The 25,559-nt window shown below is 36.4% G+C and overlaps 1 protein-coding gene and 1 long non-coding RNA gene across 4 annotated transcripts in view; one reads left to right on the top strand and one right to left on the bottom strand.

Moving 5' to 3' along the window:
* astn1 (astrotactin 1) overlaps positions 1 to 25,559 on the top strand; it is a 225,066-nt gene that overhangs the window by 93,426 nt on the left and 106,081 nt on the right. For all 3 annotated transcript variants that reach the window (XM_039654609.2, XM_039654610.2, XM_039654608.2), the window contains 3 exons: positions 7,397 to 7,547; positions 15,425 to 15,591; positions 20,068 to 20,262. In XM_039654609.2, the coding sequence (XP_039510543.1) occupies positions 7,397 to 7,547; positions 15,425 to 15,591; positions 20,068 to 20,262 (513 nt within the window). The remainder of the gene's footprint in view (positions 1 to 7,396; positions 7,548 to 15,424; positions 15,592 to 20,067; positions 20,263 to 25,559) is intronic.
* Positions 7,457 to 23,894, bottom strand: LOC120465028 (uncharacterized). The gene is made up of 3 exons (XR_005618775.2): positions 23,740 to 23,894; positions 22,491 to 22,564; positions 7,457 to 7,563 (listed from the first exon to the last, which is right to left on the bottom strand). It is a non-coding gene; the product is annotated as an uncharacterized LOC120465028 (long non-coding RNA).

Genomic DNA, 25,559 nt, shown 5'->3' with positions numbered 1-25,559 from the left:
AGTTGTGCGAAAACAGGGACATGGTGCTCAGTCACCTCATCCGCCTAGGGCTTCGGGTCAACTGGGGAAATAGCAAAATCACCCCTGAGCAGAGGATCACTTTTATTGGTATGGAGTTGGACTCGATCATCATGACAGAGCCCCTCTCCTAGGCCTGCGTCCAGTCCATGTTGAACTGCGTGAGCACGCTCAGACGCAGAACAGCGGCACCACTGAATCTGTTTCAGAGGCTCCTGGGGCATATGGAATTTGCCGCCGTGGTAACGCCGCTCGGATTGCTTCATATGAGTCCGTTCCATCACTGGCTCTTCGAAGAAGTCCCGAGATGTTCGTGACATAGCGGCTCCAAATAACCCCACACTGTTGCCAAACTCAGCTTGTGGTCAGACCCTTCGTTCCTACGGGTAGGTGTTCCCTTAGAACAAGTGTCTAGGCACTCTGTGGTCACCACAGATGCCTCTGCCACCAGTTGGGGGACCACGTACAACGGTCATGCAGCTTCAGGTCTGTGGATGGGGCCTCAACTGCATTGGCACATCAACTGTCTCGAGTTGTTAGCAGTACATCTTGCGTTGGGCTGCTTCAAAACGCAGCTACAAGGCGAGGATGTGCCTTTTGCCCGGTGAGCCTTCTTGCACAGACTTTGTGCAAGGTCATGGAGGCGGGGAGCAGGACTCGTTAGTTGCACCATATTGGCCCAAACGGACCTGGTTCTCAGAGAGGATCTGATCTCTCAGAGATGTGGCACCCTATGGCACCCGTGTCCAGAGCTCTGGAAACTCCATGTCTCCAGGCAATGGAGGTTCTAGGCGACCTACCCCCAATGGTAGTTGACACCACACCATCACATCACAACAGCCCCCTAAACAATGACTGCGTGTGCTGTGGAGCGGGACACGTGACGCTTCTCACAAACGCCAACGTTCATTGGCTCGTTCTGTACACAGTCGAAGTTGATAGGGCTCCCTGAAGTAATCCCAATTATGTCGTCACATTGACGTCACATCTCCAATTTCCTCCTTCAGTGAACGAGGGTTAGATTAGTAACCAAGACGTTTTCTGTCTAATTTCTGTCATTTATGCCTCTAAAACACACACACACACACACTTAACATACTGACACACACAATTTCCAACTCATATTTGTTTTTAAAAACGTGCACAGAAAGGTTTTATTTACTTATATACGTACATGTACCATGTACATACACCAAATAAGTACATGGTGGATATGGTTTCTTCCCTCTATTCCTTTTTTTAAAAAAGTCCTCTAAGTGTGTCCTACTGATCTCCTGCAGAGTGGCTAGCTTCACAGGGTCCACTGTACAGAATTTGGCAGGCCATGCAGTCCCTTGGCCCGGGCATATTGAGTATTGCCTCAATTCCAAGTGTTTTGAGAGCATTGGAATATTTCGAAGTAAGACTTACCATGTTATGCTGAACATTCGTCATATAGATAATATACTGCCTGATCTATAAAAGATGATCACAAAAATATGAAAATTGTGTCATCTTGTTCCAAACCTATATGACTTACTTTCTTCTTTACTGTAGAACAGTGGTCCCCAAACTTTTCCCCCCCACGGCACCCCAACCTAATTAAACTAAACGTACATGTGTACATACAGATGTTTAATATTCAATGAAAATAGCAAATAAATTATCGAATTGACTTGTTTTATCAAACAACGTGAGAATTCACGTCATTTAACCATTTTTACACTCACTGAAGTTAGCTGAGCAGTGTGTGGGACATGCCAAAGTCACATACACCCAATTAAAGAAAATGGTATGAAATGAGAAACACACATTTCAAGAGATTATCATTGTACTTCTATGTGTGTAAATGTTTGTTGATTTATCATAAAACCTCAGAATTTCATTATTTTGTATTTTGTTCATGATGACCGAGTGATTCTGATGAGGACACCAAAGGCACTTTTGTTGGGATTTTGACCCATATATAAAATTAAATCTAGATGAGCAAACTACATATGAAGCATAAACAGCAGCATGAATTTATTATGAATGCACCACAACTGTACAGTACATAGGCCTAACCAGAGGTTACATCATTTAACTCGTTATAATAACTCCAATGACATTTTTTTTCCCTTTAGTTTCTTATTTGCTTTGTTCAAACCTGACCATATAACTTTAAATTTAAAATTTAAATATGAATGAAATATATAATTATTATTTTGCTTATTTATATTTGATTGGACATGTTAATATGTTGGTGTTTTTTATATATTTTCAAAATATATTCTTTAAAAAAATATTATATGGTAGGATAGTTATTTTAGGCTGTTTAAGTTGGGAAAAAAAGCTGAGATTCTGCGGCACCCGTAGCCAGTTGTCACGGCACCCACTTTGGGAACTAGTGCTGTAGAGTACCAAAGAAGATATTTGGGATTAAAATCTGTGATATCCAGTGCTGTTTTGTACAAAGACAATTGAAACATTCTTCAAAATATTATCATTTCTGTTCCAAAGTAATCCTACAGGTTTGGGATGACAGTGAGTAAATGATGAATCACGATTTCTAAGTAAATCCCTATTTAAGGACTATTTGAATCGGTCGTAGTACTGTATAAACCCATAGGGCTGTCATTAAATCTATTGGAAGAAAAAAAAATGGCTGGCTTGTTTGCAATTTATAGAATTGTTTGACTTGGCATAGTCTACTTGTGAAAGGCTAAAGGAAATTATATATTTAATCATCATTACTTGCACTGATCATCTTTGACCACTGTTAAAGCTGTAATTATTGCTTACAGAATTAAATATTAGTATAACAAAATATTTTTCTAATAATTTCATTTTGAATGTGGACTGAAATTCCCAGCACCAGTCAGAGCCTGCTTGTTGGGAAAATTACCATTGCTGTTGATGTTGTATGTTACATATACGTACATCACAATATTTGTTCATATCAAGCACAGCAAACACATTTCACTACTGTTGTGGAAGTGAACCAGTACACTGCTTCTTCCCCCAGCAGCGTAATCTGATCCAAGGAAAAGCAATCTTGGACCTGCACAGAACAATCAGTTTAGAGAGAATACAGTATAGACTCTGTATTGGTGTCTATCAAGTAGATTCTTCAGACCGTGATCATAGGGGGTCCGCCGCAGCAATGCAGGGGTCCTGCCAATTATTGTTTGATCTCCACATTTTCTGGGGTAAAATTACAATATTTCCAAAAAATAAATAAATAAATAAGGAATTTCAGTCCGGCTAATGGAGGTGATTTTTCAGTGACTTTTTTTTTGAGGTTACAATAGTTACCGGTCAATGAGTTAAGATTCGTAGAAATGAAAACTGATAATTCCCAAAAACCTGCTTATTCAAATAATCTGCTGTTCCTGTTTACATCCGAACCAATAACCCGGCAATCCAAGTATCATGTGGTAGTATGCTTTCCTTTCACATATCGCACATGCACAACTTCAGTTATCCCACAGAACACAGGTTAATGTGTTTACACGATGGGTGAAATCTAAGCAAAAATCATGCTGTCAATCTGTTTATGCTTAAGCTGTTTATGACCTCAACACCGGTAAAGGAAAATGGGTTAACTTGTTAATGTGAACATGCGTTGTCCACTTATTAAGCCTAATCGGGTTAAGAATCTGCATGTACAGTAAGCGTGCTAAATTACTCTTTCATGGATGAAAGAAGTGATGAGTGACTCTTAATGAGTGTCATTGAATCATTCTCTGAAATTATCTTTTAATAAAACTGAATCATTTACTGTTGGCACAAATGAATCATCGAATTATTCACTCAAATGATTCATTCAAAGGACATTTCAAATCATTCATTCAAATCTTACTCAATATTAAAGCTGCAGTTGGCAAGTCTGGCAGATTGATTAGACTTTTGAATTTTGAATGTTTACAACTATTATTAATTATTAAGTATTAGACTTTCAAAATGTTGAATGTTTACAACTCTCATGCCCCTCCCCACTAACAACGAATACTCTCCCACAGAGTTTGTGCTCGTCAGAGCGTGTGCACCAGCTTTTCTATGAACACGGCTGTCTCATCAGCATCCATCAACATATTTCGCCGAACTTTATTTCTTCATCTGGACGTTTATACACTTAACATTACGTTCACACGGATTTCAGTGCAAACAAAGCTAACAAACCTGCCAAACAAGTGCTAACATAAACTATACACACCAACACATTTGGGCAAACATAGGCTACTGAGATTGCTACTTTGATTATTAATGAAACACTAATACATAAAGTAACTGTTTGATAAAGTACAATTACCTGTCCAGCTTGAACCCAATTAAATCACATAAATCACCACCTTTCAAAATGCCTATCTAATTGTAACTTGCGCGAGGGGTAGCATGTGTACGACCTGTGATTGACAGTCAGACTCATCCCCCTGCGCTGATTGGGATAACACACTCCTGGTGGAGAAGCTCAGTTTTTTTTTTCTTCCCTAAAATCACTTTATTTATGTTGTTCTGTCAGATTAGAGTGTCGATTTCACTGAATATGATCAAAAAAATGTTGCCGATGGCAGCTTTAACTTTTTTGTTTATTGAGCTGTTATACAAAAGCAGTCGTGCTGACCCCTTGTTACTCTAAGTGTCAGGTTTGGGTTAAGGGATGAGGTGAGGACTCAGTGATGCAGAGATTGGTTTTTACTGGAAAACATGACTGGCAACTGGAATATAAATAGGGATCAAACAAGAACAATAATCAGATAATAAGATGGGTGGAGACAATAGACAAGAGAGCGCATGGCACAAAGAAACAAACATGACATGACAAGCCGGTGAACACAACTACAAACCATGTGCATAAAAAACAAACAAAAAACAACAAAAAAAAAAAAAACAAGACAAACGCACCACACAGCTACAGTAATGAGAACAGCTAATGAGAAGCCGCGTGTTTGCACAAAACGTGTCCAAACACAGCCATATAAGTTTAATTGCAATACAATACTAATGATAATAAAAGAAAATATTAATAATTACATTTTAATTTTACAAATATTGTAAATAAACAAAAATAGTCCAAGTTTAGAAAAAAAACCAAAACAAACATTTGTATTAAGACTTTAAATAAGAATTTTGCATCTATTACCCGTGGCTACGCCTATAGGTCCGAGTGATCAGGAACGCACGTTAACAATGACAAGAAAGAAAGAATTGTCAGAGCTCTGTCACCCAACCAAGAATAAACAGACCAAAGTGACAGATCTAACAACTATTATTATAATTTTTATGGGTAACACTTTATTTTACAGTGTCCTTGTTACATACAGTATGTTACATGTAATTACCATTGTAATAACAGTAAATTATGCATAATTACATGCAACTAACCCTCAACCAAATCCTAATCCTACCCTAACCGATATAATAAGTATGTAGTTGCTTAACATTACTCAGTACTTAAATATAGAATAACACTGTAACAATGACACCTTAAAATATAGAGGAGCTAATCTTTTTATGTTATTATTTGTATTATTGTTGTTAATAATAATAAAAATAATAATAATAACAATAGGCAAAGTTGTGGCTAACGTTTCAGTAACAATGGAAGCTTTAGAACAATAACAGAGACAATGACTGATTAATGTCTTAGCTTTTGATTAAAAAAAGTATTATGTATCGCATTTGTTTCAGAGTGAATCTTCTATTACTTGGATGGCCTTCTTTATTATAGTCTTAAGTGAAGGTTCATTTTAATTACTTCGTGCCGCTGTTGTAAAGAGCAAGCTGCACTTTTCCAGTGTCTAGTTTGAAAATGCTTGCTTTGTATTTGGAGTTAAGCTACTAATTAGAGCTTCCCAAGATTTTCTGTTCTAAGCCCTGCCAGTCGAGATGCTTTGTTCACAGAGGTAGATTTGTCTCAATTTGTTCAAAGTGCCCTCATTACTGTGGAACGGGAGTCATTATATATTCTGCCTTATTACGATAACATCTTCCCTAACAACCATAACATCACGGCTTTAAAAGGTCTCCTTTCCCTGATACTCCTAGTATTTAGCTAAGATTGGTGGGAGTGGGAACCTGAGGTGAGAACTGCAATGTTCTTTATTAAGTAAGGTGGGCGTTCACTGAGAATCCCCAGCGAATATTGTTAAATGTAATGCTGTTACGTGAAAAAGTAAATATCATTTATTTATTTTTTCCATTTTTTAAAAACATGATATGTCCTATTATAAGAAATCTTTATTTTTATCAGTCATTTCAATCTGACACATTATAATTGACACATTTTACTGTTTTATTTTGTCATTCTGAAGAATTAAGCAAACTAACTGCAGTAACAGTAGACACTTAAATACTATGTTAAATAATATGTTTGGAAAGAAGGTGGAAAACTCATGGAAATGTTCTCTTTAATATAACGTGGATATTAAAGAGAAAATATGGATATTTTCTCTTTAATATCCACATTTCTCTTTAATATCCAGTTCTTGACCTGTGTAGGTAATTTTCATTGTATTCAATAAAGTAAATATAACACAATAACAAAAAATGGTTATTGTTTTACTTATGATCATTTAATAACTTCACCAGTTGACCTATAACCATAACCCCTTTAAATTGGTCTTCAAAATATTGTAGGTTTTTCTTTTATTAGTTTCAGGTTTTTGGACTGAACGTGTAATCTAAACAAAGGTAGCTTCAAGGGGTTTTTTTCTGTCTCTCCCCCTCTCGCTTTTTAAATTATTCATTTATTTTTGTATTTATACATGCACTTATTTGATTGTCATTTACATAACTGACAGACCATGACACTTCATAACAGAAAAAAAATGTAAGGCAGTATTTCTGTCTTGAAACTGAAATCACAGTAGCAGAATGAATCCATTTATCACAGCACTGCACTTCTCTAGCAACCTGGTGATTTCACACTCTTAAAATATATTAGACAATAAAAGGTCACTGGTTTGCTCCTTCATCATGACCATTGCCCATTCATATTTCATAGTAATGATAAATATTTGGATGTTTCAAGTGCTCTAGTAAAGGGAGGAAAAGCATCAGCCAATGCAATTTTTCCAGCCACAGCTGAAACCAAGGTCAGAGCGCAGCAGTTCATCTGTTCAAGGTTTAGCCATCAGTGGTGGTGTTTACTCTTGGTGCTCTGTAAAGCTTTTCTCTTTAACTGGATTTATGGTAGCGTATAAGAGACAAAGAATAGTTATTTTCTACTTCACATTTCTCTTTAATATCCAGTGCTTGACCTGTGTAGGTAATTTTCTTTTCTTTAAAAGTAAATATAACACAATAACAATCAGAATATAAATATGCTTTTTCCTAATGATGTCTAAAGATGCTAGAGGTTGTTTGGTAATTAACCTGCCATTACTAACTGAGTTTACTATGCATCATTGTCCATCAGGGAGGAGCTGATGATTTCTTCGTCCTTCGACAGTCTGGAGGTGCTTCTCGACTCTTTTGGGCCTGTGCGAGACTGTTCAAAAGACAACGGAGGCTGCAGCCGAAATTTCCGTTGCATCTCTGATCGCAAGCTGGACTCCACTGGCTGCGTGGTGAGTTGTCTTGAAACTAATGAAACAAACGAAACAAATTATGTCGTCTTAAATAATTAGTTACATTTATTACAGAAAATTAATTCAAAGACATTAGCATGCATTATTTTGATAGATTGAAAGATGATTTTTGAAGTCCATAGATTGTTATTTTTATGCTCATATTACAAATGCTTCAATGGTAAGAACCTCGTATCCCGTATAATTATTTTAATTGTCGTTTTTTTTTATTGATGATTATTAAATAGCCAATCAAATTATACATGAAGAGTTCAGATGCAAAAGCCTCTAAATGCCATTTGAAAATTTCTTCTTTAATGATGATTTTTATCAAACTTGTATATTTAAGTTCAGTAATTTCACTTAAATAACAATTAATAGGTAATTAATCATTGCCATTTAAGTGAAATTACTGAACTTAAATATACAAGCTTGATAAAAATTATCATTTTAGAAGAAAATTTCAAATGGCACTTAGAGGCTTTTGCATCTGAACTCTTCACATGCAATTTAATTCACTTTTTCTTTTTTTGCATTGCACTGTTTACAGTACATATCAAAGCAGCTTTACAGAAAATGCATGTGTCTTCATTACAATTTAGAGTATTTGGTTATCAGAAGTGACTGTGCCCAAGTAATGTCCGGGTCAGAAATGTACAATTCTAAAATAATACAAATCATGCAGTTCATATATTCATGTAGAAACAATGATCTAATTAACCAGTTATTACAATTTGTGATCATTATATATGTGGGTGCAGTGGGTGCACTGTGTATAATTATTTTGTATATAAATACACACACATGCATGGATATTTAAGGAAAAAAAAGATTATTTATTTATAAAATATTGATATTTATATATAATATAAATTATATATAAATCTGTATACAGTATATACATGAAAAAAATGCTTAAATATATGCAAGCATGTGTGTGTATTTATATATATATATATATATATATATATATATAAAATAATTATACACAGTGCACCCATATACGTATGTAAACACAAACTTTTATTTTGGATGCGATTAATCGCGATTAATTGTTTGACAGCCATATATATATATATATATATATATACAAACTGGTAGCCCCTGTTATTTGAGTTTTTCCATTGTCTGTCTGTCACTCTTTGGAATTACAAATGCATCTCTTTTCCTGTCACTTCTAGCTGTCTTCTTATCTCTCGTTTGCTGCTTTCCCTGTTTACTTGTTTACAAACTGTCATAGCCTCAAAACATGTATAAAATGAGCCATTTCCATGCCTCTACCATCATAAACTTTGCAATGTTTCTGCAAATGTGAAGAAAGAACTCCCTCTTATACTCGATTACTATAAAAAGCATTTACTTTTATAAATTAGGCCTTTCTTGTCTGGAAAATCGTGTTTGTTTCTTCCATTTATTTTTCTTTAACATAACACTCTCTCTCTTCCTGACTTGTGTCTGTTAAGCAGCCATGAAATGAGCCAGGGTCTCTGATTTCACCAACCATCTGGCTGAGGCACGGTTAAAGTGCTTGATTTCTCACTCTGGCACGTGCCATGATTAGTGTGTTTGGCTGGCCTTGCTGATGGGAGGATTGTTTCAGCCAGGGTTTATGAAAAGTGCTGTGCTTTCATCCATCTTTCTGACACTCACTTCCTTCATGATCTCCTGTTCATGTTTATAAACATGCGCATCAGGATTTGTTCAGGTTTGTGTCCAACATGAGCCTTATTGGATATTTGTTCCTGTTCATTGTGTTCTTTAATTTGAGAGATATTTACATTGATTGTATTTTCAATGAAGCCTCTCAATCCTGAGTGACAATGGGTGTCAAGCATCTTTCTGTTTTGTTTTGCATTTACATTTAATCATTTAGCAGATGTTTTCATTCAAAGCTACTTAAAAAAATGTTTCAACAACGTGGTAGTTATTTAAATTAGTGTAATTGGTATCTAGTTTATGTTTAGTGTTCAAATCCTGACCACATATAAAATTGCAACTAAACTTGAATGTGTCACCATGCTTCTTGCATGGGGGGGGGGGGGGGAATCATAGCAGCAAAAATAAGGATCAAATTCTAATATAATAATATACATAGCAGTTTGTATTGTCTGATGATATTTCCAGTGGGCTCATTTTGTAACTCCTAGTATGTAAATCTTATAAAAATCACTTTTTCTTGAAAAAAAGACCCTTGAATCACAATTGTAGATTATATTGAATAGTAATGTAATGAGGTTATGTGTCTTCTGTGTTGGACTCGTGAGATGTAGGCTAAATTGTAAGGATGGATTTATGGCGAGGCGTAGAAGATGAAGTGTAACACTAATCCTACTGGGCCTTCTTTCTTACATGTATTTGCATTCTGAATGGTGATTGATTAATCTCATATGTCTTGCATCTATTTTTGTATATTATATTGCTACCTTGCTAGCACTGAAATTTCCTTCAAGGAAGGCTGGATGGACAGCCCTAAACCTCATGCTAATGAAACAGATGTTATGGCCTCCTCAATATTTCGCAGAAATTTCAACTCTAAATTCAACCTGCTCCTCATAATCAGAACACACCCTTCTGTTGAGCCCATAGCTCGATGTTTTGTAATTAACAGATGACTGAAGCTATAAAAATGATGCTTCAATCTGTCCAATCATGAGAGCTCGCTGCGGGCCCCCCCAGAGAGCCTCATTCCCCCCCTAATCAATTATCACCTTGTCTGAGGACAGCAGTGCCACTGCTGCTTCTGTGTTTTAATATCGCAGTCTGCGTGAGCGGACTCGCTCCGATCTGCTGTGTCTAGCTGATGTATAGCACTCCTGGGGAGAGGAACGGTGCACAAGTTTGGAAATACACTGGTAATCGCTAAATGATGATGTGATTAATTAGTTCCTTTCCCGCCTGCACACTAGGTGTTGAGTGCTTTTGTGGGACACATCGGGGTGCCCGGCGTCCGTCCAGCCGTCCATGTGAAAAACAAATTGGATCCTCTCTAGATCTGAGCGAGCCAGCCGAGCGTGCTCAACAGAGACTTTTTGATATTGCTGACAGGTGCTGATGGAGTAGCTGTCTGTACATGAATGAATTATGTGTTACCAGTGTATACAATCAGAATGGCAATGAATTGTATAGGTAATGCATATGCACTGTAGGGGTCTTATGCCAAGCAAAACAAACAAAAAAAAGAGTTTGCCTAAAATATATATATTTTTTTTAATTATGTAAATCTTTTTACAAAACTTATATACTATATATTTGACATACGCATTCTCAAAAAGAAAAATACTTTGGCTGTAGGGTTCTCTCCTTTTTACTGATGCATTCCATCTCTCCATTGATAACCCACTCACAATCTCCCCAAAAGCTGTTCTGTCTCCTATCATGTTCTGGCTGTTAAGCACTTCTGAGTTCCTTGTCAATACTTGGCAAAGGTCTCCTGAGTGCAAACTCTTTGGGAGTGATCCAGATACTCAGCAGGGAGGAAACACCTCCTCTCCACACCCCACCCCTTTCCTCCCAGGATCAAAAGGTGGTTTAAGAGGACTGTATTCATCTCTCTGACTATCTATAGTCCCTAAAGCATGATTTTGTAATGTGAATGACTTTCAGGTTGAAGAAACATATTCTATTTGCAAAAACCTTACCAGGAAGGCAACATTTTTTTTCTTTCTTCTTTTTTTTCTTTAATTAGTTTAACTTTGATTTAATGTAGTGTTATTAGTTAAAACAATTATTGCTATAGTTTTGGCTCTCTTTTTCTTAAATTGAATTTAAGCTTTATACAGTAATTACAGTGAGTTGATGATTGATTTGTTGAAGCAGTCAGTAGGCAGTGCAAAAATCCATTAAAAATAATGACAATCTGTTGTTTAATTATCAGGGTGCAAAAAAAAAAAATACTTGTTTTTGCACATTCTAACAATTTGTACATTTTGCAAAGTATGTCAGTAATTTTGACACCTTGTGTTTTTCTGCATGGGTTTATGTGACAAGAAACAAAGCTCCTGTCATTTTTTTTTTCATATTGACACGATTCAGTCAAAATATATTCTTGAATTTTATTCTTTATGTGTGTGTGTGTTTGTGCTCATGTTTCTATAGCAACTGTTCATGACAGTTTTCAGATGTACAGATGCAGTGCTTGTCTGCTTATATACAATCAATAATTCATATGGTTTCATGTTATAATGTTTTTATATGTAGCTATGACAATTTTAGCGGGGATAATCTTCCTTTCTCTCATGAAAAAAAGAAAATTGGATAATTGTTCTGTCTCGTTTGTTCTTTCTCTCCTTTCTGGCTTTTTTTGGCAGTTTTTAGATTTGCATAGCTTATCCGACAGTCTGAAAGGGATTTGTTCCTATATGACAAAATCACATGGGCAATTCCCTTAAGCTTTGGAAAGCTGTGGGACTAGATCCCCATTTGGAAATGAGATTAAAAGGCTCAGTAGTTCAGGGCTTTTTCAGTTTATCTTGAATTCAAAACCTTCATGACTTCTCTGGCATCATTAACTGTCTCACTGTGTCCTCTGCGCTACAAAGTGCTTTTCAATCAAGGATGCTTTGAGCTCAGATAGAAGACTGCAGTAATATTGAACTATGACTCTGGAATCGCATTATTCACTGTTAGTTGGACACAAGGGCATTCCAGAACAAATTTGCTGATATATTTTTTTTTTTTTTTGTTCTTTTGTGAATTGGACGTGCTATGTTCTAGCCATTTCCATGCATGCTTTCCTTGGTAACTCTTTCTCTTCAAATCTGAGCTGTGCATTTTAAATAATTATTATAAATTGCCCATTTCCTCACACTAATGCTTTGACTCATCCACTCTTTTTACATCTGGTCACAAAGAAAAGATTGAAATATAAGGCAGAATCAATCACCGTAAATATGTATTTGACCTCACTTGGCACTGAGTTAGTTTACATTTTAGCCCACTAACAAGGCTATTGAAGACAATGTGCCATGCACAAAAATCTTGTGGCATGGTTTCAAACAGTGTAGAGTCACTAAAGGACATTTACTTTGCATTGCCCATATAGCAAAATGTTTCGAAATATGCAAATAGTATACTTCTAATGTTAATTTAAATATATTTTAACAATATGTAAGCAATAAGGTACAAAAGGCTGTGCTGTATCGTGAATAAGTAACGGTTGAAGGGCATTGTTAGGGGGTGCCTGCAACCCCTTCAGCCGTTACTTGTTAACGATACAGCACTTGCCTCGAGTACCTTATTGCTTTTATAAAATGGTTACCACACAATATTAAAGTAAAAAAACAATGTATTAGTGCAACTTTCTTGAAGTAAAATCACTAAAAGCCTTCTTTCCGCTAGAAAAAATAGTCCCTGAGCGGGAACAGCAACAACGTTCCAATGTGTAAAATGCATGAAATCTCAAATAAAAAACATCATAGAGAACCGCAGTGTTGCGCAGCGATCAATAGAACCGTTGGGTGAAGCGGTCATAGCCGTGTTTTATCATGAATAAAGCATAGCTTTTGACCAATCAGAATCAAGGATTCGAACTAATCGCGATCTGAATATATTTGTATTGTCCAAAATACCAAAATATTGTATTTTCTTGCCTCTTAAAGTACAAACGTAATCTATATTTATGTATTTATTTGTGTACAGGATAGGTGGTTTAGAAAAATGTATTTATTTATAATGCACTCTTTTCCTCATGTGTCTAGCTTAGTGTAACTGGTGCATAGGGATAAGGGCAGAGAGTGAGAATCAAAGTGAATGCACAGTTTTAATAATAAAAGACAAAATCAAAGATAAACCAGACTGGGGAAAAAGGTAAACAGTCCACACGAGGATAACAGCAGAAATTCAAAGAACACACAGAGTAAACAAGAACGCCCAAGCAACCCCCAACCAAACACATGAACACCATCAACGACTAACAAAACACTACTGAAACATTTAGCTTAAACTCAAGGAAAGCAAAGATAATGAATTACAGGTGTGCTTAATGATGGAACCCAAATACGACAACAAGGTGAAACAGAATCCAAACACAGGAAGGGAGCATGGACACAATGAGAACACAATATATTTCAGCACATCAAGACACAGAACCGGGATCTTGACACTTTTAAACAAAAAAAAAAAACCATAATCTTTTTTATTAACTCTATAATATATATATTTTTTTTTTCATTCAGGAGTGCACCTTTGAAGCTCTGTCATAATGTGAAATGAGTGGTTAAATCATGTGAAAAATTAGCTTTCTGTTGAACAACCCTCCACTTCCCTTTAATGGTTTCTGTTCAGCTGATCAAACTGAGAATTTGTGATTTAAGGAATCTGCCACAGATGAGTTAAGAGACTCAGTGCCATGCGCTCTACATTGCTGGTAATAAATCAGGTGTCTTGTCAGCTGTAGCTTACTGACAAAATCAATACGGATGCATCCAGGGACAAGATGTGCTACTAAGATGCATTGCCAACATCTGGGCTTTGATCCCTAATACGAATGAGGTCAAGTGAAAAGGTGGTGGTCAGAAAGTGTGTGTTTTACACTCAACCTGCCACTGAAGAAACTGAGGAAGCGAGTTGGTGAATTTTATACAGTACAACGGTGAGATGGCCCGATTTGTTATTTCTGTCTTTTTTTTTTCTTTAAGGGCCTTGTATCAATTACCAAAAATTATCAGCAATTTAATTATAAGATAGGACAAAGAGTCTTTAGTTTCATTTTGTTAAAGCTATACAATTTTGCTCTCTTAATTAATTTTTTTATTGTAACAGCTGCTTAGTCGTGAATCAACACCCACTCTGATGGAAAATTATGCCCTTTCAAACTCATTGTAATGATTTTTAAATAGTGAGTGACTAATTGTAGAGAAGCTTGATGTTTTGTAAAAATTTCACTGTAACCAAAATAACGAAGTATTTCAGTTGTATTTCTTTCCCGTTACAAAAAATATGGCTTTCTATGTAGTGGTTCTTTTGCAAGAAAATATTTCTCAGAACTTGCAGGTTATTTCCTGTAAGCTTCTTGAATCTACTGGATGGGTACCCGCCACAAGAAGGAGGTTATAAAGCTTTTAACAATTGACATAAAACATTGTGTGAACAGATAAATAAATGCATGGGAGAAAGGATAAATTCCGTATTGGGGAGTGTTATTGTGTTAAAATTAACAATGAGATGTTTATCATATATTTATAATATGCATTTTTGCTGCATACTCAGCGCCCCCATATTGGATCTCTCTTTTTTTGGGAATGGTAAAACTGGAGTTCTACTGTATATTAAAGGGATACTCCACGTTCTTTTTGGAAATAGGCTCATTTTACCACTCTCCCAGAGTTAAACAGTCGAGTTTTACCGTTTTCGAATCCATTCAGCCGATTTTCTGATTTTTAGAACAATATCAGTAACCAGACCGTTTCTGGTCTCATTGACTTCCATAGTATATATTTTTTCCTACTATGGAAGTCAATGAGACCAGAAACTGTCTGGTTACTGATATTCTTCTAAATATCTGAAAATCGGCTGAATGGATTCGAAAACGGTAAAACTCAACTCTTTAACTCTGGTGGAGTTGTAAAATGAGCCTATTTCAAAAAAAAAAGTGGAGTATCCCTTTAACTGAAACACTAACCTATACATTCAGGAACATTTTTAGTGCTTTTTATTGTCAACTGGGCTGGCCTATACTTGTAAACACAAATACATAATAGTGTAACACGTTGTAACAGGCAATAATCAGATAAGCTCTGCTATCAGCTTATGTATTATTGTTTATGGCTGAGATACAGCCATGTATGTTAAAGTTGCCACATACCAAAGATAAAAGGGATATTATGACAGATCAGAGAATGTTTGACATTTTTTTTATTTTTTATTTTTTTCTCTCTCAGTGTCCTCCTGGTTTGAGCCCGATGAAAGATGGCACCGGTTGCTATGACCACCACATTGGCATTGACTGTTCTGATGGCTTTAATGGGGGCTGTGAGCAGCTGTGCCTTCAGCAGCTGGCACCTCTGGAGGAGGACCCTACTCTCTACAACATCCAGATGTTCTGCGGGTGAGATTACACAGTTTGCTCATACTGGACATGCTAACAGTGCTTTCTCAACAGTCATGCATTTTTAAAACAGCAGGAAGTGTTCTGGTATTTATTTACACCTGCTATTTTTAAAGACTGGATTTCTGCTGTTTTCTTTTGAATAATATCCCTTTAGGATGGTTAGTTTAGTTGATTATTCATGCAGTTCACATCACCTAACAGTAAGTATATTTACACATTCTTTCTTAAGTGTGAATTGCCACACGTTTTACCTGTTCCCACATTTATGTCTCTATGTATATTTAAATTGAGCATGAACATGGCTTCAAATTAAAAACTAGAAAACCTGAACTTGCTGAAACATGCTAATTCCATCACACATTCACCTGCAAAAAAAAAAAAAAAATGTGGTTGGTAATATTCACAAGCTGAATTTATAACCACTATGTTCTTTTTATGTAACTTGCTAAAAAACATATTTTGTCACATATTGAGAAAATGGAAAATATGTTGCAGTTTATATCAGGTGTGACTGCAGGACTCAAAATAAACTCTGGGGGCCAGATGTACAGTACGTACATTTGCGAACACAGCGTTAATAGCGCCATGGCCAAGATGCAGAAAGCGCTTGTGTGCGTGTTATGTACCAAATCTGCATTTCATCAGGTAATCAGCGCCTGTCCCCATCCCTTGGACTGCGCATATTTAAACACGCAATTGAATGGGTCTCCTCCTCGCACTGCTGATGCTATGACTGTTTGAAATGATCCTGATGCCAATAACTGTAATGTAGCGAGGAGTTTAACAACTGCTGGAATGGAATGTGAACGCTGAGTCGGTGATTCTATGTCATCTTTGATTTCTTCCAATAACTGTAATATTGCGTAGCTGCTTAATCTGTAACGCTTAAATGGTTAGTTCACCCTAAAATGAAAATGCTCGTAAGACTTCTGTTCACAGTAGCGGTTCTAGGCACGGGCGAACCGGGCAGTCGCCCGGGGCGGCATTTCTTCATGTCACATGGGGGGCGGCACGAGCAGTTAAAAAAATCCTCTGTGCCTCGAAGGTTTTCTATTTTTTTACCATTTCGATTCAATTACTGGCAATGGCGCCCCTAATTGCTGAGAAGGTGCCGTGCACAGAAGCGATGTCAAGGGGGTCTCTTGATTAGTTCACGTATCGCGTCTTTTGCGCGCTCGAGGTCGTTATTTCAAATAGGCGATTAGGCGCACGGGAAGCGCGCTCATTATGCGCTCGCGGGAGGCGCGCTCATAAACTTTTCAGTATGGGAGTGCTCGTGCACCCAAACACTTGGGTGTTTCTTCTCTTCTCCATAAAAAAATCTTTTAGCAGAGCTTCAGCAAGCGTTTTTCTGGTGGAAATACATTAGCTACCAAAACTTCTTTGTCATTGTGGAGAGCTTAGTTCATGGTTGTATAGCAACGACAGCCAATCGGTCCGATTATAAATGTCAGGAATGTATCTTTATTGACTCATTCTTTTTATAGAGATGATTGAATGCTGAAATATGAGGTATATATTTTTATAAAATCTCTTTTTGTGTTAACCTTTTTTTAAGTTTAGTAGGTAAGATAAAAGACACTCCTTTAAAACAAATCTTTAATGTTATTAACTTGGTGAATCTTTTTGTGTATGTGATCATGTTGGTCACTATATTCATGAAATGAAAATAATTTACATAATGATCAACTTTGTGTTTTTACAGTAGCCATATTGCAAAGTACAATTTTCTATTTTCTAACATTCTAACATTTTAAGAGTGACATAGGGCTACAAAAGCTATTTTAGGTCTATAACAGTTTGGATAGTGTTTAATATAAGCTGTTTAATAAAAGTGAGCTGTTCAAAATTATTTAAGAGATAAGAGATAAGTATTGTGTTACTAAGTAAGTATCTCTCAGAATCTAAGGCAATAACCAATGCACTAATGGTTGCTTCCTCTCTTTAAAGTTAGATTAATCTAGCAAAATAACTGGATTCTATTAACTGTGTTTTTCAAATGAACGGTATGTGATTTTATTGTTGGGTTGTTGTTGTTGTTGTTTTTTTTTTTTTTGGGGGGGGGGGGGGGGGGGCGCTCGAAGGGGGTCTCGCCCTGGGTGTAATTCAGAGTAGAACCGCCACTGTCTGTTCATCTTTGGAACACAGTTTAAGATATTTTAGATTTAGTTCGAGAGCTTTCTGTCCCTCCATTGAAAATGTATGTACGATATACTGTCCTTGTCCAAAAAGGAAATAAAGACATCATCAAAATCCATGTGACATCAATGGGTTAGTTAGAATGTTTTCTAACTAAGCATCGAAAATACATTTTTATTTTTGGGTGAACTAACCCTTTAATGATTTTGTTTTCACTCTACTAAAAAAAATTTGATTCTTGGGGCACAATTCTTTTCAGCTCGTCTCCTTTGCCTATATTACACCTTTGCTTTTTAAAGGCGGAGAATATTCAGCGCAAAATAGAGGCGTGCTTTCAGCGGCTTTTTCTGTACATAACACAGAATACATAATTAGGCGCAGTTTACTCTTTTCCTCCCATCTCTTTATGTGACACTCCCACTTTCTCTTTGACCATACCATGAATGCATATGCATGACACGAAACGTGCATTTTGCCATTTTCAGTTCCCGCGACAGGCAGTCCGCACATCTCGGTGTGTCCCATTCGTACATAACTCCCTATGGTTTTATGCACACTTTGCGAAACAAATACACCTGAACTGGGTGCAAAAGCGTTAGTAAATCTGGCCCAGTGTCTCAAGTTAGGGGTTGGTAAGAATTTTAAAATGTTTTTTCAAAGAAATCTCTTAGGCTCACAAAGACTGCATTTATTTAATTAAAAATACAGTCATCATCTTTTTAGCAGGAGTGTTCCCATAGCCTCATCAAAACAACAGACACAGCATCTCATTCCCTTCAATGTTAATATATTTTAAAATGTAATTTATTTCTGTAATGCAAAGCTGAATTTTCATCAGCATCATATCTCCAGTCTTCAGTATCACATGATCCTTCAGAAATCATTCTAATATGCTGCTAATATGGTGCTCAAGAAACATTTCTTATTATTACCAATGTTGAAAAGTTGTGCTGCTAAATATTTTTGTGGAAACCATCACACATGTTTCCAGATTTTTTAATGAATAAATAGTTCTAAAGAAAAGCATTTATTTGAAATTGAAAGATTATATTTAACAATGTAAACATCTTTACTGTTACTTTTGATCTTTTTTAATGAATTAAAAAAAAAAAAAAAAAAATGACTGGCCCAAAGCTTTTAAACACTACTGCCTTTTTAGGGAAACTCAAATGTTTTTCTGTCGCGTCATGTCTTGGTGAAAGTACTTTTATTCTGACATGACTTCACATGCATAACACATCACTAACCATTCCTTCAACTTTCATGTGCCAGCCGCAGAGCATATGACCCAGTCAGAATAAATAGCTTCCGTCTTACACCTTCCCTGCTAAAACAACCTGTTTTTTTTTTTTTTTGAGTCTCTGAGATCACTCGCTGACTGTTATTGTCACGGCGTATCGACTAAAAGTGACAAATGCGCATAATTCCCTTTTTCTTTGGAGATCCTGATAATGCGACAGGCAATCTGAAGCCACTTAAATCGTTGTCTGTGTTTCGGATGTGCAGCTGAGAGGATGTCTCACCTACATTGATGACAGTTTCCTGTAAAACTGTAGTACTTTTCTAAGAGAAGTGAGTGTTTAAGCCTTGACACCTCTTTCTCTGTTGCTTGTGTAGTACAGTGCAGACATGACAGCTAAGTTTCAAAGTTCCATAAATATAAACGACTCCTGTGTGCTGTCACGCTATTAGGATGATACTGTTTTACTGTAAATAAAAAGAATTGTCAACCTTATATTCATGACGGATGCTATGCTGTGAGATCATTACCTGTACAGTACCTCTGGGTAGAATTGAATGTTGTACTACTGTAACAAACAATCACACAACTAGAAACTGATTACTTTATTAATCCATGAATCCATATTCATACATAATATACACTTGATGCTTTACATAATACAGATTGTAATATTTCTATTTAAATTTTTAAGTCTTTTGATTTGACTACAGTTGTGACATACACACACACGCGCACACATAATATACATATTTTTTTTCTTATTTCAAATTAAATACAGGTTGCAGCAAATTATTCATAAACAATATTGTGCATAGTCAAGTCAACAATAAATTAATTTAACCTGCTTTATTGCCAATGAATACTGGGTATTAGAAAAGGCTGAAATCAAATAAAATTTTGATTTGACTTGTTTGGTCGTTTGAAGACTTTACTATTATTCTAAAATGAGGAAAAGTGTAATAATAAAGAATAAATTGGTGGCTCATAATTTTTTGACCAATAATGGCAAGTATTGTCTTATTTTGTCAGGTCAACGTTTCTTTCTTCTGTCCCTTTATCTCTCATGTCTTCTCATTCCCATATATTTGTAGATGTATTGAAGATTATAAGAGAGGATCAGACGGCCGTTCATGTCAGCCGCTGTCAGAAGCCTGCACTGAGGGAGTGGACTGTGGGGACACAGCTGACATCCCAGCCAACCAGACTGTGTTTGGGGACCTCTTCTATGGCTACAATAACCACACCAAAGAGATTACATCAGGACAGATCCTTAAGGCCACCTTCAGGTGAACTTTTATTTTGTGCTTGATTTTACCAGTGCCAAGGGTGACAGATGACTTATATTCACCCATTTTTAATAGCAAAGATTGTGCTGATAGTCTGAAATGGTGTGTTGAATTTTGGAAATATGGTGGAAATATGAATTATACACCACAAGAGCCTGTACCATATGTTACAGTGATCTTAACAGGCTCAATTGGGTGTTGTTTAGGTTTGGTAAGTTAACTGATAACACATGACATTCAGTGGCTTATTTTATTCTATTTATATGATAGGGAAAAGAGAGAAGGATGTGATAGGGAAATTATTCGTAGCATTACCCACACTGCATCCATTACCCGCCCCAGCACCTCTCTGACAGGAAGTGCCAAATGGCTTTTATATAAGGGTAAAACAATATGATAAAAGTCTTGAATACTCAACATATTATATCATATCATGTATCATATCATATTATGCAACAGTTCTTTCTGTCTTTTCTTTTAATCTGATTGGCCTTTTCCAACTGTGCGATTTTCACCCAGTAACAGCACTTAAACCATTTCACCGTTTGTATCATTCTTTTTGCAGCGACTGTCATGGCGGTCAAGCAAATCCATCATATATGTATATATTTTTTTAAATTGTTAGTTTTCAGGCAAGAATGTAGTTATTTAGACCTCAAATATGTGACTAATATATAATCATAGTGTCACAGTCATATTCATCTGTTCTGTTGTTTTGGTTATCTGTCACATGTCCTCCTTGTTCAGTTTTCCCGCTCCTTGTTTGTCTTCAGTTGTCTCACCTATTTAGTTAATTATCATCATCTGTGTCACCTGTTTTCAGTTCATCAGACCCTGTATTTATTTCCCTTCGGTTCAGTCAGTCCTTGTTGATTGTTAGATGTACTCAGAGTGTGTGCGTGTGCGCGCTGCCTGTGCTTTACAATCATATCAGAGAATCTCTCCTCAACCACCACCAGTGTGCAGCATCCACTTGGATGATGCATTACATATTTGTTTTGTTACTTTTTAGTAAAGCAGGAGAATATAGTTCAACACTTACTTCAACACAATAAAATAACAAAATAAAACAACAAAATTAAACACAAATGTGATGTTTAACTTGCTTATTAGTATCGTTGAATTGGATCATCGAAGGTCAGCTTCAAAGACATTGGTAAATAAAGTGAGATTAAATTAATAAATTAATACATTTTAATTATTGCATGTTTGCTTAATAGTTTGCATCTCACCTTAATCTGAATTAATCTGAATACTGTATGTTTTTTGTGCAAGTGAAATGAGTAAATGCATTCTCAAATTTAGTCTAGAACTACAATCAATTCACATAGCACACACAACGCCTCTTCACCATTGCTCATTGGCACAGGAGAGCTGCCAATAAATGGGAATGGAAAGTAACATTGTGTATATTGTGAATGTGTATCACCCACAATATATGTACTGGAGAGGTATAGAGGATTAGGCAGACTGCCACAGTCTATATGGTTATTATAGTATTTGAAAAAAAAAATGTTGTAAATTTAAAAGTAATGTGTTAATTTACTTGTTACATGAAAAAGTAATCTGATTATGTAACTCATATTACTTGTAATGCAATAACCCCAACACTGATTACAATTACAATTTGTTTAAATATGTTTCAGCACATCACTGTAAAAAATATTGTTGGTTTAACTTAAAAAAAAATTAACCTGGTTGCCTTAAAATTTTAAGTTCATTGAAAAGTTAATACAATGAAGGAGATTGATTTAATCACCAGAAACTCAAAATATTATGTTATCTGAACTACATAAATTATTTAAGTTGATTTGACAAAAGAAAAAAAATGTTGTGATTACAAATCATGAAAACACATTTTTACAGTGAAGATGTCCTTCACTAGCCGAATCTTGTTTTGTCTAAGGCTTCTTTTTTACCTAATAAATGTATTTGTTGTTGTTGCTGTTTTTTGTTATTGTTGGAACCGCTAGCTTCCTACGTTTGTCTGAAACATACTGTAGATCTTAAATACACTGCTGTTACACTATCCAATCATCAAGGCTAATTTAACAAAAGCACACATCCTGTGGAACACAGCACAGCAGAATCCCTGTCTAGCTACACACAAAGAGTCTTTGAAGGTTCCTCTAATTGAACGAACCCTGTGATGTGCCCTGTGGTCAGCTCGGCCTAAAGGTCACCATGCAAAGCCGTCAGCTGCCTTTAAATTAAACACAGACACTTACAGAGGCCGTTTCCTGCAGCAGTTTATCCATTTACTCCAGATGGTTTGATTGGCACCGTAGAGAAGGAGGGAGGCCTGAGTGATGAAGAAATAGTGGGAGGAGAGTTAATATTATCAAGAAGCTAAATCTCAAAAGCTCTGATCTCATTTGGAGGCACCCAGAGAGATATTGGGTTTAGACAGCCTTTGAAAAGCACAGCCGGGCGTCATGTTCTAGGGTGTACTCTCTGAGTCTGTACTGTTCTATTCACCTTTTGAGAGGAATTGGGCCTAATGCGAGCTCTAATTATGTGGAATGGCGAGGAGTAAATTAAAAGTGACCATAAGCAAGTTTGGTTTAATGGGGATTAATTGGGCCAGCTGAAGCTGGATATTCAGTTGAACAAAAGGAGGCTACGGCACGTTCATTAATCCTTCATAGAGTATCACAGGGCTGTGACAATTAATTTCAGACCTGAGGAAATAGTCAAAAAAAAAAAATGATGCTCAGGAGAAGCAGCAGCTGGAAATGAAATGTTGTTTGATTTTCTATGGTGCGGAATGGAAATTTGTAAAGTGAACAGTGTGATTAACAAAGCACTTTAATGATTGATTGCGTTCTGAGACAAATGCATTTGCCTTTCGGTTAATCAAGGAGATATTTGTGCTATTTGTGATATTTATGCTAGATATTTGATTGATGAGATTTTCCTTGTTGAATGTATGTTTTCTAAAATTGTATTTCACTCTGAGGGGAGAATACACTAAGAAACAAAAAATGTGTTTGATAACAGTGCCATTTATTTATATCCACGGTTTGTGCTGTTTTAGTGCATCATTCACAAAATAAATTATGCAAATCTGTTAAAGGTGCAATACACCCACAATATGTGTGCTGGACAGATATAGAGGATTAGGCAGACTGCCACAATCTGGTGTGATTTAATGGGATCCAGACACCTGAATTGACTCTTTAAAATACAGAATTCAGCTTTGCCATCACAACAATAATAATATTATATATACATATATATATATATATATATATATATATATATATATAAAATAACAGTACCTTGTTTAATTGATTTTGATTGCTTATTGAATAAGGCAAGATGCACTGCAATACTGCATGTACAAGTGACACTACAGTTTAGTGAATTCATCTCTGAATCTTCTGAGAAAGTTGGATGAAAAATGCCAAATGATTCATATAACTCACATGCATGCAATATGCACATAAATTCAGGAGGAATTAAACATATACTTACAGAGGTAACTGGTTCATCTCTTTCCAAAATAACGCAAGAGGGAAAAGAGTGAGCAACTGCCAGATAAAACCCATCCATAGAGGTTGAAGTTGTTTATTATTCTGTTTCAAAGTTACACATGCCGTGTGTTTCCTTTGCTGCTTCACCAAAAGTTACTACCCACAAGTCTGGGTTGTCAAGCAGCAGCTGCTTTTATGATCTGACTCATATCTGAAAGGCATGGTTACATTTTCATGCTGTTTAATCCTGAACGAGAAGTGCGTTTCCTGTGACAACCTGCCCAAAAGACAATTTGCATTCTTCAAATATGGTACACTGAGTGCGGGTTACCCACTGGATGTTTTGCTTGAGGCTGTGCTACTGTCTTTATCCAGAAAGTCCCTATGCTACTGCTGCCAAAACTCTATAGCTCTTGTTGAGCAGCAGCAAGTCACTAATGTCAGTGCCATATCTGTGTACCATAGCTTTAGTAGATCAGAGTGCTACGAAATTAAGTATGCATATATTTTGTTGACATCTTAATTAAAAACAATACACACTTTTATAGGGCATTTCAAACAGTCTATCTACTTCCACTCCCATATCTTGTGTGCATTGCCAGGATTTCATTTCGATTTTTGTCTTATCATCATGAGACTTTCCACTTAAAAACATGTGCCCTTTCCTAATTACTTTCCCTCTCCTCTGGGTTCCAGCCTTAACCGGTTTCACTTCTGTTCCTTCCCAGCGTGATTTGAGCTGGTTTTAATGAATTTTTTACTGCCCTTTTGTTCTCATTAAGGGTTTGCAGAATCATGATTAGGACTACCTCTCTTAAAATCTCCCAATTGGGTGTTTCTATTCACAGCAAGAAACTCAGAGTGCTACCTTTCTCCCAGCACTAAATTAAAACATCACACAGGCCACGAGTCGTCGGATTATTTTCTTTTTTAAAAGCCTTGAAGTCCAGGGTGTTTTCATGTGGCTCTTCTTTTCAAAAATGAGCGTTTTTTTAAAATAGTTCCTCAGTTTTCAACGAATGGTAAAACACCTTATAGAAAGCATCTTTTGCAGTGATTTTTGTGTGAGCATATCAGTGAACACCCCAGACTAACACAGTCTCATCCCAAAAAGTCATATAACTGACGTCTTGGGGCGTATTTTGACCATACGTCAATATCCGCCTTTTTAGGGCCCCCTTAAACGTCGGTAGATGGCGATCCCGGGCCGTCATACAACTGACGCTTTACCTTTAACGTCAGTTAGGTGACGGGTTAGGTTTAGGGTTAGGTTTAGGTATGGGGTAGAGTTAGGATCCCATAACCTCATCTACCGACGTTTAAGGGGGCCCTAAAAAGGCGAATATTGACGTATGGTCAAAAGACGTCCCAAAACGTCAGTTATATGACGTCTTGGGATGAGACCGGGTTGCCCAGACCACTTGGGGAGTTTCACGTCTTTGTAAACTAAAGTTGAATGCGTTTTATGAATGATTATTCCAGTGTAGCAGGCATTAGTAGCAGCATTTGTCCAAATTTTAATCTTATCCATTCTATTTCATCAGAAACAATCTTAAAACATTGCCTGACCGTGCCCTCCTACGCACTTTTTCGCTCAATGTGCGTGAGTCTGGTTGAACCAGGCTACTTAAAACAGGGCTTAAGTGTAAAATACCGAAATAACCCTTTAAACAAGCTAAAACTACTAGCCCACAGTTCTGCAATTCTAGATGAATGAATTCAGCCTCCCATGATTAATAATTGACAGCTGATATCTTATTATATGGGAATTGAATAACTTAATTTCTGACCCTTTGGTAGGTTACTTAAATCAAAAGAAAA

Source organism: Pimephales promelas, chromosome 5 (genome assembly GCF_988280905.1).
Source record: "Pimephales promelas chromosome 5, fPimPro1.hap1.1, whole genome shotgun sequence".
NCBI classification, from domain to species: Eukaryota; Metazoa; Chordata; class Actinopteri; order Cypriniformes; family Leuciscidae; genus Pimephales; species Pimephales promelas.
The sequence above is the reverse complement of the archived record's forward strand: the minus strand, read 5'-3'. Positions and strand labels throughout refer to the sequence as shown.